General features: G+C 49.1%; 1 protein-coding gene across 1 annotated transcript in view; it reads left to right on the forward strand.

Annotated features, from left to right (window-relative positions):
- The window catches only part of CEP250 (centrosomal protein 250), a gene marked incomplete at both ends in the record, with an annotated part of 34016 nt that overhangs the window by 20419 nt on the left and 832 nt on the right, over window positions 1-12765 (forward strand). Inside the window, 5 exon segments of the mRNA XM_084217693.1 lie at window positions 406-2922; window positions 4553-4708; window positions 5099-5212; window positions 5365-5415; window positions 6449-6732. Coding sequence (XP_084073819.1) covers window positions 406-2922; window positions 4553-4708; window positions 5099-5212; window positions 5365-5415; window positions 6449-6732 — 3122 coding nt within the window.

Consider the following 12765-nt stretch of genomic DNA (forward strand, 5'->3'; position numbering starts at 1 on the left):
CAGGAGAGGTGGAAAACCACTCCTGTCAGCCCAGCCCCAGGGAATGAAAGGCTGGGGGTGTTTGCTCTTCCCTTCCTCCCTGATGGAGAGCACATCCTGGTGGCACTGCCTGAATCCTGCCTAGCGTGCACTTGAACTCCTGGCTGCAGTTCTGGCAGCTCCTCCCCAAAGGAGCACTGGAGTGGAGCTGCAGGAGGTTGGGGAAGGGCAGAAAGGAAGCTGGGACGGGCTGAGTGAGCTGGGAAAGATGCAGCATCAAGGGTGGCCCAGCAAAGGTCTGCAGCATCCCGAGGGGCAGAGAGAGAGGGGCAGCCTGTGCCTGCCCCTGCTGCAGGAGTCCAGATGTGGTATGGAAAGCAAAGCGAGAGAGGGAATGAGTGACCCTTTTTCTCCCTGTTTTGGCAGCATGAACGGGACAGGCTGCAGGCAGATAAAGAAAAACTGGAGTATGAGATAAAACTTCTAGAGGAATCAGTCACCGCCTCTGAAATCCGAGCAAATACAGCAATAGACAAGAATCACTCCCTTGAACAAGAACTCCAAACTGCCCTGTCCATGTTAAAAATTAAAAATGAGGAAGTGCAAAACCAGGGGAAGAAACTGGAGATTCTTCAGAAAGAGGCAGCAGAGACCAAAGCTTTGCAGGAGCATCTCACTCATGTGACTGCCATCCTGTCAGAGAGGGAGGGAGAAATGAAGTTGTACCAAGAGCAGATGAGAATGTTGGAAAAACAGAAAGAAATGCATAAAACTGCTCTTAATCAGGTTATTAAGGACATAACAGAGAAAGAACAGAAGACAGAATCCCAACAGGAACAGATACAGGAGCTGGAGAAGCAGCAAGAAAAGCAAAGGATTGTTTTAAGCAAAATGAGCCAAGAGCTGGAAGAGAAGGACCAAGAGATGAGATCCCAGAAAGAATTGATAAGGGAGCTGGAGAAGCAGTTAGAATTGCAGAATTCTGCTGTCAACAGGGTGAGCAAAGAGCTGGAGGAGAGACATCTGGAGATCAAATTCCAGGAGGAGAAAATAATGATTCTAGAACAGCATGGTGCAGTACAAGTCAGAAATCTGCTCGTGGATCTTGATGATATGAAAGGAAACCTGAAGGAGAAAAGGTTGGAGCTTCTTTCTCTGACTCAGCAGATTCAAGAACTGGAAAAGGAGAGAGAAGATGTGAAATCTCTAAATGCTAGCCTTGAACACCTGAGAACTGTTCTTAAGGACAGAGAGAGTGAGTGTGACAATCAAAGGGAAGAGTTAAGGCTCTTGCAGCAGCACAAGGAACAGCAAGACAAGCATCTGCAAGAGCTTCTTGGAAAAGTAGAAACCATGACGCTTTCTTTATCTAAAAAAGAGCAAGAGCTTGAGTCACAGCAAAAGCAAATGCAGGAAGTTGAAGAAGTCATGGAAATGCAGTTAAAAACTGTCCATGACCAACTGGAGCAGGCCTTAGCAACCTTAAAAGAAAAAGACAGACTTATGGACATCCAAAAGCAACAAACAAGGAGCTATGAAGAAAAAAAAGAGGAGCAGATTAATGTCTTGCACAGAGACTTAGAATACTCTAGGACAATATTGAAAGAAAAGGATTTAATGATTGAATCTCAGAAGGAACTGATTGAGACCTTCCAAAAACAAAAGCAAGAATCTGAAGAGCAGAAGCAAATTCTGCATTGTCTTCAAGTGGAACTAAAGGAAAAAGAGCAGGAAATTTTGTCCCTTAGAAAGCAATGTGAGGCATGCAAGGAAAAGGAGGAAAAGCATGAAGCTGAGCAAAGAAATTTCCATGCAACAACACTGACTCTGAAAGAAAAAGAAGACAAGATTTGTGTCCTGGAGGATGCCATCACGAAGCTTCAACAGCAGAAGGAAGAGACAGCAATGCAGGCTAAAGCCATACTGCAAAAACTAGAATTGGCTGAATCTTCTCTTGAAGCTAGACATCAAGAGATTGTGTCTTTGCAAGAGCATGTCCAGGACCTTCGAGAGCAGAAGGAGGTGGCAGGCAAGCAGGCCAGAAGTCTAGAGCAGGATCTAGACAAAGCAAGCCAGATGTTGAAGAAGAACCATTTGGAGTTCCTCAAGCAGACAGAGCAAATGAACACATTCCAGCTTCGTGAAGAAAGCATGAAAGTAGCGCTAACATCATGCCAGAAACAAGTGACTCTACTTGAGGAAGTGGTGAGGAAGAAAGATGAGGACAATGATGCTCTTAGGCAAAAACTCCAGCATGTAGAAGAGGAACTGAAGAGTTTGCAGAATCTCCAGCTTAGGCTAACTGAGAAGAATGAAGAGGTTAGACATGATGGAGAGCAAGAGTTCCTGAAAGAAGCCTTCCCTGAGAGAGAAGGAGAGATCAAGGCTCAAAGTGAGCGAAAGCAGATAGAAGTGGAGATAAGAGCTCTTCGGGAAGATCTCCAGCATGTTCAGCAGACTGTGACAAAGAAGGATAAAGAGATCAAGCACCAGACAGACAAAGTCAAGTATTTAAAGAAGACTCTGATAGAGAGAGAACAAGAGCTTAGGAGGCAGAGTGAACTCCTGAAAGAATTAACATTGGCTTTGCGATGGAAAGGTGAAGGGGATACCCTAAAGAAACAAATCCAAAAACTCCAAAAATGGGAGGAAGAGGAAGTAGAGAAGAGGAAAATTCTCCAGGAGAGAGACTATCTCTTGCAAAGGCAGAAGGAAATTACCCAACAGTTTGAAACTGAGAGGGAAGCCAATGACAAAGAGCTGGAGTGTGTGGCTGCTGCTTTGAAGCAGAAAGAAAGCAGAGAAGATGAATGGAGAGAAAATGCTCAAGTCCTGAGCGCTGCACTGAGCAAGAGTGAAATGGCCAATGGGAATCTGAAGAAAGAAATAACCATCCTGCAGAGACTGATTTCAGAGAGAGAGACAGACCGATTTCATCAACAGGTAGGCACTGGGATTGATCTTCAGTCCAGTGCAGTGTCCCTGAATTATTCCAGAGATGTTTCCCATGAAGAGGTGTGTCTCTATCCCTGTCAGTGCAGGCCTGCTTGGGTAAAGCAGCCCGGGCTGCAGCAGGCAGCCTTGTCTGTCTGCCTGGCCCCAGCCCGAGACCATTGACTGCCAGATTGTTTCCTGGCACACCTGGAATGACTGATCCAGCTCTGGAGCCTGCTGTTCAAATCAGCTCCAGGCCAAAAGCTGGGCATGGGGATCTGCTTCTCCTGCACCCACAAAAGGGGAGGCCACACATGTAGGACTGGATTGGGTGTGGGAAGGAATGGAGCAGGTGAGCAGAGTGATGGACTAAACCCAGCTGAGTTTTGTACTGAGAGAGCTGAACAGCAGCTGCACTGCTGGTGCTTTGAGGATGCTTCCTGAGATGGAGATTTCTGAGGGACAGCTTTTCCAGTGTTAAAAGAATGGGATTTCTTTTATTGCCTGATCAGGTTAAATGCTTAATTATGCATTCAGGACATGTTTGTACTGCAATCCAAAAATCACGGAGGCAAACTTGTGTGTATTTTCCCAAAGTGAACTTATTCGGGTCTTGCTAGTGGAACAGTTGCAATAGCAACTTGCCAAGAATTTGCCTGTATTCTAGTGTCCATTAGTATATTGGCATATAAAAAGTGCTACTAAGAAAACACTGTATTTATGCATTATACCTTTACTTATGACTTGAGAAATATTACTTGCAGCCTGATCTGGGATGCTGACAAGTATTGAGATCTGTTGATGGGAAGAAAAAATGTGACAAGGGCAAGAAATGTGAAAAAAGCATGAGATTTCAGTTATGTCAATGTAGGTCAGGTATGCAAGAACATTCAGTCAGGTAATGCAGTGGCATCCACACAGATTGGTTTACTGCTGATACCAAGACTGCATTTCTAGGTGCTCCAAGGAGCAGTTTGTGAAGAAAGGCACTAGGAGAAGGAGGAGGTGGCTCCTGACTAAGTTCCAAGCAAAGCTTATGGCCTGATTGATAAAGTGGTATTTTCAAAAAGCAGTTCTGTATGAGGATGTAACAGGTAAAGAGAATAGAGAAAAAAACTGCACTGTTCTATCACTGCAGAAATGCATGCTTCACCCACATCTTGCACGTTTGGTTGTCTAAGGACAGAGAGCAGAACTGTAGGTAAGAGAATTTACAGTGATGATCAAAAAGGATCACCAAAGATGGTAATTAACTTCCCCAAGGGGAGTAAATATTTAAGTATTCACAACTGACAAGAAATAGCTGAGAGAGAGAGAGAGGTGGAGACATTACAGAGCTTTGTAAAACCATGAAGTGGCTGGATAGGAAATTAAGGTTTACAGTCTCTGAAAACCAGAATGGGGAACATTGAAAAAAACTAGCAGGAAGCAGATCCAGAACAAAGTACTCAACTCTCCAAGGGGGTTTGGAGGAGGGTCCCTAGAGAGAGGGTGTGTTGTTTTGGCCTGTGGCCAAGGACAAGAAGAAGGACCTTAGCACTGTCCATTCCTGCTGTCCCTCTCCCCATTGTATCGATTCTGACACCCTTCTAACCTTTATGTGGCACTAGCTCATGGAATCTCCTTTCTGAATGCCCAGCAGGCTGTTGCTGAAGGGGAGCAGCTGTCATGGCTGTCAGAGAAGAGATTCATGTTGCAGAGCCTGGAATGTCTGCAGCGAGCAGTTGCAGAGCTGGAAGATGAAAAGGTGGAGCTCAAGCAACAAAACACTGAACTCAGGAGGACTCTTGAGCAGGTAAATTGGGCTTTCACTGCCTCTGCAGAGCCTCAGGCTCCTCTGGAACTTGGCACCTTAGCCCAGGCAGTGCTTTGGAGACTTCTGCTTGTTCCCTTGCCTCTCCCTCTCCCTGCTGTGGGCACAGCCCTTTGTTTGTTCTCTCTCTTGGGGCAGCCCCTGGCTTTCACAAGGGCACCTTCACTCCACTGCCCCCTCCCTGGCCCCTGTCCCTGCACACACACACTGGCCTATCTTGCACAGCCTCCAGCAAGAGCTTTTTGCCCCCAGTGTTGTCTGGTGCAGTTCAGGGTCTCAGAGCAGGGATCTCCTTGCCTTGATGTCCAGAGGTCCTTTTGCTCCATGTTTGCTGATAGGTTTCTATGACCCTCTCTCCCATCCAATGTGCAGGTGGAACACGAACGGAGGAGACTGAAGAGATGTTTTAGGGGTCAGTTACTCCCAGGTGCCTCTGGATTTTCTCTCTCTGAGTCTGACCAGTGCAAGTTGCCCACTTCTAGACAGGTGAGAACATTTTCCTTGGTAGAAGGAGCCTTTGGTCACACAGAGGAATGATGAGAAATCCCAGTGGCAGCAGCCTTCCAGTAGAGACCTAACAGAAATCAAATATTGCCTGTGGTTGTGACTGAAAGAACATCCTTTCCTTTTCTTCACAGGAGGAGTCTCATGCTCACTGCAGACAGCGCTTAGCTGAGTTACAGAACCAGGTGAGGAGTAGGAAAACTTTCCTCCAAAGGCTGCTGTGGCTGTACTCATGGGCACAGCTATGCATGCTGCTATAGCCTGAGTTGGGTTTGGCTCTCAGGAAATGAGTACAGCAGGTGTTGTCAGTTGTGCACTTGTGGGCAACAACCAAAGATCCTTTACCTTGGTTTTATCTCTGACTCTCTGACTTGTCTAAGATCAGGCAGTGGGGGAGAGAGATGGGATGAAATTCAGAACACTGGAAGTCACCTGACAATATCACAATCATAGAATCATCAAATGCTTAAGGTTGGAAAAGGCCTCTCAGATAATCTAATCCAACTGTTAAGCCAGCATTTTCAATCCCAACACTAAACCATGGCCTGAAGTGCCACAGCCACATGTTTTCTGAACACTTCCAGGGACAGTGATTCCACTACTTCCCTGGGCAGACTGGATCAGGGTGTTCTCCTTTGTTGCCTGTTTCCATTTTCGCTTGACTCCATAACAGTGGAGCTTGCATTTTAGCAGAAATCCAGGGACCTGAGGCAATGCCAGAGGCTTATTATTCCACTGGGCTTAGTTGTCCACATTGTGCTCTGCCTCTGTGTGGAATGCTCTGAAATTTGGGGGAGGGAGAGTTTGCTCCCTGTCCCTCAGCTGCCTGTCCAGCAGCTCAACTAGAAGAGTCCTCCAGGAGCTCAGGGGAGCAGCAGCCCTCGTGCTGAGGCACAGCCTGTGGAGAAAGGGGTGAGTGGACCTAATGTGTGCTTTGGAAATCAGAGATGGGTTTTTAAATGCTCCTGGAAGTCTCTGTAATAGAGCTGTGGTGGCTGAGGGATGTACGTGGGAAGGCTTTGCCAGCCTTGATCTGGACTTGTTGATCATCTGAGCTGTGTTCTGTCTGGGAGCCTGTTCCTTTCCCCTTGGCCAAGGGCAGAATGTTGGTGAGGGCTGGAGTTGGAGGCTGTGTCTGGCCCGAGAGGCGGAACCGTGGGGCTGCAGGTGCTCCTGCCAGCGTGGGCTTGTCTGAGCCGGGCCTTGTGCCTCTTTCAGGTGTCCCTGCTGCTGTCACAGCTGGCCCGAGAGCGACAGCACCGGCAGAACTACATTGAGAGCTGTGCAAGGACCAGCCAGGAGCTGTCAGACCTTCACCAGGAGCTGTCCTGCTCCTTTGCAGCTGTGCTCAAGGAGCCCAAAGCTGCTGTTCTGGAAGAAGAGACTCGGAAGCTGGATCGGTCTCTGAATAACTCGGCACTGACATCCCTGGGCCTTCAGTCTCTGGAGAGACAGCCAGAGCATCCAAGAGCCAGACCTGCCAGAAGCAATGATGACCTGAGGTAACAGCACCTCTGGTCTTCATTTGAATGGAACATTATCTTCTAAGACAAAGAGCTCATGGATGTGAGAAATGGGATCAGCTCCTCAGGGCAGGGCTACTCCCTGCCTTAAACATCTGCTGGTCTCACATTTGGCCAGTGTCAAACCTCACCTTATGTTGAGGATTAGGATCTATGAAACATTATTTCATGAAGGAGATGATTTCTGGGACCAAAATGTGAATATGTGAGAACAACAACATAGGTAACGAGAAGGAATTATTTATGGAGAATGAAGGCTGAACAAAAAAAATAATCCTTGAACAGTAAAACTTGTGGGTGACATCTGTCCGAAGGCAGCTACTTAAAAGGACACAAAGAGTGTGCTGCAAACAATTCAAGTAACCTAACAGTTTGTGGTGTTTGCATTTGCAAGCATCTCTTAGGGACAGGCATTTTAATTTTTTTTTTTAATAAAATGTTTTTCAGAAGAAAATTATACTCATTTTTACTGGCACAGTGAGGCTACTGCAAGCTCTTACACAGTTTCCCTTCTTGAGGACACAGGTGTTCCCTGCAACAAGTAACGAGAATTTGAGGTGTTATCAAACAAAGGGGTGAAGAGTGCACAGCAGGGATCAAAGTTCAGTGAGAAATGGGGCTGCCCTTCCCTTCTCCCTTCCCTTTTTCCCTCCAACGCACTAATGGCTTTGCCCCAACAGCAGCCCCAGGGACAGCTCAGCTGCTCTCCTCAGGCTGTCAGTGCCCAGCTCCAGCCCTGCCACAGCCCAAGGCTGCAGATGCGTGGGGAGGCTGTCCTGGTGAATCCTTAAAACTGAAAATCAGGGACAAAGGCCCTCTAACTCGTCAAAGTTACAGAGTGGTATGTTTATTACACCGGCGGGTGGCACCATGGGGATCATCCCCAAAATGTGTGACTGCGCCACACAAGGATTTTTGCCTTCCATATATTTCCCAAAATAATACATATGCATTACCCCAGCACCTCCCATCCCCACTTTGTATTAAAATGAGTTTATTAGTCCTTCACACCTGTGCAATTCTTCTCTTGAATTGGGTGGGTGATCTCAAACTGGGTCAGTGGTCCCAGGGATAAAGTCAGGAAAGTCTTTGTCAGGTCTCGGTGACCCTCCGGCACAATCCAAGACCCCCTGCTTCATGATGGATTGACAGAGTCCAGGTGCTGGGCATTGTTCTACTGGTTTCAATATGTTCCTATAATGGTTCACTTGCTACACTTTCTTCTACAAATGAGTTCATTGTGGCCACAGCTCTCTTCACAGAGAGCAGCAGGCCCAACTTCCCAAGGAATTTTCCTGGGGAAGGCAGTGAGAACCTTAGAGAACAGAAAACAATTCTTCTCTAGTCACTTCTCCTGTTGTTTTTGCACATGTGGAATGTGTTATGGAGATTGTTTACCAAAAGTGATTTGGTTAACTGGACACTGGTGAAAGTTGTTTTGAGTGATTAGCCAGTCACTCAGAGCTGTGTCCTGGCTGTCTCAGACAGTCATGGGTTTTCTTCAGTAGTATAGTGGAGTATAGTATAGTATCTTTTTAGTATGTAATTTAATATACTATTAGTGTAATATAGCATAGCTTAATAAAGCAATTGTTCAGCTTTCTGAATCATGGAGTCAGAGCACATTACTCCCTGCCAGGGGGTCGCCTTTTTACCATAGCTCATAATATAACAATTAGCTGTAGCATCTAATAATCATTAACCTATTGTTGGTGTATCTAACTTCAATATGAATTGGTTATAACCCTCAGCTAAAATCTTAACCCTTTAAAATCATGATTCACTGGGCAGGGGGAGCTGCTCTCCACCAGCAGCTGAATCTCCTCCTTCCTATGCTGCCCACACTGCTGGGAATGCAGCCCAGGACATGGGTGCTTTCTGGGCCAGTGCAGGGAGAGGTGTCCTCCGACTCTTACCCTGTCAGAGTCTTATCATCTTATCTTATCCTCTTAGCTTATTTGTCAGCCCAGCAGCCCTGTATCTGTAGGGTTTCTAGGTCATCTGTAGGGTCTCTGAGGAGCCGGCCAGGCTCAAACACAGGTGAAGGAAGCTGGAACCCCCTGCTTGGTCCCCTCATACAGCTGCTTTCCTGCCCTAATCCTTTTTACTAGTTCCCCCAGGACGTGACAGATTGCAGGGAGGAAGAGTGGAGCAGGATGTGGCTGGGGGATGTCTCACCTCTCACCACCACGCCCAGGGTGTTGCTGACAGCCGTCCATTCTCTCGGAGCGCTGAAGTTGAAGCACTGGCAGCTGTAGCGGCCGCTGTCACCTTTCTGCACGAGGGAGAAGCTTTTGCTCCCTTGTTCCCTGAGGAGCACCTGGGCTCGGATCTGGCCCTCCAGGTACAGGAAACAGCCGGTGCTGGGCTGTGTGGTGGTGCAGCGGAACGTCACCTCAGCTCCTGCAGCCACCTCGTGCCCAGGCAGGACAGAGAGGTCGGGTCTGGGCAGACGGAGCTCTGGGGGGACAGGAGAGGGAATGAGAAGGTGCAGAGGGCTTTGACATGGTGCCAGGAGCACCAGGATCTCTGTGAAGCCACCAGCTGCCTCAGGCAGAGGTGAAGATGGTCCCCACCTCTCCAAGCCAGGGAAGAGGAGGAAGAACCCTGCCCATCATGTGGACATGGAAGCCAAGTGGCTGTGTACAACCTAGTGTGACCCCATAAGAGGGGAAACAGCACATCCCTCACCTGCATCACTATGGCCATACTCCTATTGCCAGGTAGGCCCCACAGCTGCATCCCTGTGGCTATGGCCTGATGCCCCTGGGCCTGTAACTGTTTCTCCTTGTCCCTGCTCCATAGCCATGGTCCTCTCACCACCCATGAATATCTTCCTCTCCTCTGCAGCTGCTATTTCTGAGATAAAAAGCCACATTCCTGTGTGTGCAGCAGGGAATTGAAACTGTTGGGCCAAGAGGAGGTGCCAGGGCTTCAGTGCAGGGGGCAGAGCAGAGCGCTGGGTGCCAGGCACCGGGCAGCAGCAGCAGCTCCAGGAGTGGGCAGGGGTCCCCCGCAGTGCCCACCATGGCCCTCAAGCAGCCGAAGGCGTGAGTGGGTCTGGGGGCATCGCTGGGGGTTTGTGGGGGGACACGGGGCATGGCTGGAGCATTCTGGGGTCACGGGGCTGTTGGTGGGGCAGGGGGCTCAAGGGGTGCTGGGGAGAACTGAAGGGTGACTGAGGGAGGTGGGGACTGCAGCGGTCAGGGCTCACGGGGAGGGGTTTTCAGGACTGCTGGATGTCTTGGTTTTGACTGGGAGAGAGATCATTTTCTCCCCAGAAGCTGCTCCAGCGCTGTTTTTGGTATTCAAAGTGAGAACAACGTTGGTAACACGCTGAGCTGGAGCCCCGTCGAGCTCACTCTAAGTCAAGGACTTTTCAATATCTCATGCTCTGGCAGCAAGGGGGAGCATGGCCAGGAGACCCGACCCCAACTGGCCAGAGGGATGTTCCAGACCACAGAACCTCCTGCCCAGTACAGAAACTGGGAGGGGGTCGGGAGCCACCGATTGCTACTGGGGAAGAGGCTGGGCATTGGTCAGTGGGCGATGAGCAACTACTGGGCACTGCTGGTTTCTATTGCGTTCTCTTTCCTTTTCACTGGTGAAAGTGGAAGTAGTAATAGCAGTAATAAAAATATGTTTAGTTTTGTTTCAATTATTAAACTGTTTTTGTGTCAATCTATGGCTTTTACATCTTCCAAATCTTCCCCATCTCACCAGAGCAGCGAGCAGCTGCATGGGACTGAGTTCCTGGCTGGGGTTAAACCACGACAGTCCTTCTTGGTGCTCAGCTGGGGTACAAAGAGTTGATATAACAACAGATCTGAGGAGAGTGTGTTAAAACACAGCTGTAAGCATCTCTCGTATTTATTTAATAGCTGTAGGTCTCAGCTTGCTCTCCGAGTTCCTGCCCGTGCGCTCACAGGTGCATTTTATAAAACCCTTCCTGGTGTGTGTGGTCCTGTGGAAGTGTTCATCCTCCCTGGCTCTGGGCTGAGGGTATCATTCTGTTGTGGTTGGTAACACGGGGCTGTGCTACGAGAGGACGGCGGGAGCTGAATCGAAGCTGCCGGCTGTGCTCAGCATTGCCGTCCCCGCTGGGCTTCGGGAGCCATCCAGTGGGAACTGTCAATAATTACACCTTTAGGCTTTTCTCCTGCGGGAGCCAAGCCATGAGACAAATCTTCCAGCGTGGTCTTGCCTTTGCCTTGCCTTGCCCTCCCTTTCCCTGCACCTACTCACACCCTGAGGTCAAGTCCAGGACGCTGAGCACGCAGACATGGCGGTCTGACACAACTGGGGGTGTCCTTTAACTTCTTCCGTTTCCTTTTCTGCCCGGCTGCCTTCCCCAGCCCAGGGCACCCTGCTGCGCCTTGCCCGGTTTCTTACAGGCAGAGCCCAGCAGGTGCATGGCCTGGCTCTGCTGCAGCTCTCAGGCAGCCCTGTTGTTAAGGAAACTTCCCTGTCTGAGCATCCCCGAGGCACTCTGGCAGTCACGCTCCCACCACCAGACTGTTCCTGCTGGGACCAAATCCCCTTTGCAGTGGGTGGCTCAGGTGAGCTGAAGGGGGCCCCAATGACTCCCCACACTCCCCCCACTCTCACACAGTCAGACCAGATTTCCCACAGCAGAGTCTCACGTGTTTCATCCCACAAAGCAATTTATTTGTGGCGCAGGAACACAAAGACAGCTCGAGGCAGTGCCTCCAGGGAGGCACTTTGAACCCCTGGGCTGTTATGCCTTCACAGTCTGAGCACAGCAAAGTCTCAGCTCTGTCTCTGAGTGGCCACTGACCTGACTGTGCCACAGGTCCTCAGGCTCTTTGTCCTGCCAAGGTTCAGCAGGCTCTTCCCTCGGGCTCCTGCCAGCCAGAGTTTGGGCTGGAGCTGGCAGTGCAGCTGCACCCTGAGCTACCTGCACCAGGTGTATTCCTCAGCACCTGTGCTTTGCAGCTGCCAAGGAACTGCACACAGGGCCTCCTACTCGGCCTCCAGGACCGCAGGCTGGAGCTGCCAGAGCTGCCTGAGCACTGCCCCAGGCGAGTGTGTGTGAACTCACTGCAGGGCTCACGGCCCTGGTGGCTGAGCAGGACATGTGGCACAGGGAAGTGGGGCACAGCCGATGCTGCTTCTCCCCTGGCCAAATGGAGAAGAGCTGCAGCTCGAGCATGTGCCAGAAATGGCTTTGGGAGCTGAGGAACACTGTCCCTGGGCTGTGCCCCTCGCTGTTTCCCAAGAGCCCTGTGGTGATCAATCACTGCACCTCTAACAGATTGCTCTGCCTGTCTCTTGCCTGTGTGCAAAGAGCGAGGCTGGCAGGGCTCAGCAGTGTAAAAGCTGCCCCAAGGAACCAGACAGGCTGAAGGACGGGCACCAGAGACCTCACCAAATCCAGCCAAGAAGGGGTAGGAAGTGAGAGTGTCACCAAACAGGAAAAAAGAAACTTATCCAAGACCAATTTGATGTGAATAAGCAGACACTTCTTTATTTAGGTGATAGGAACAGAGGGATAACTCCTCTGGAAATGTGTTCCACTTAACAAACAAAACCCATCCATTTTATAGACTTTTTCTGCTGAATCATCATTACATGTATTCTTTTACATACTATGCATACTATGCCCACTCTAAATTTAACCTTTACATTGATTGTTTCTGATAGCTAATAACTTCATCAGTATTCTTATTCTAAAACAGTCATTGGTCATCTCTCCTGAGGTCTACTGACTGGAATCCTTAATATTAAAATCAAGATGGGAAGGACAGTGAGTTTCCAAGCAGTGTCACTGGTAAGCATGACTGCAACAGAAGAGGCCAGTAACTTTCTGGGGAGGTTTCTACAGTTACATTCCAAATACAGCACTCCTGATATTTCTATACCTTATATTTCACAATTGTCTGCTTATAATCATAGCTAACCTTTTATATTATCTGACTATTTGATCAAAGCATTCATAACAAGAGCAGACAGGAGCAGCAGAAGCCAGGGCAGGGGAGATGGGGAAGGTGG

The sequence above is a fragment of the Fringilla coelebs genome (genome assembly GCF_963513975.1).
Source record: "Fringilla coelebs genome assembly, chromosome: 18".
Classification (NCBI taxonomy): domain Eukaryota; kingdom Metazoa; phylum Chordata; class Aves; order Passeriformes; family Fringillidae; genus Fringilla; species Fringilla coelebs.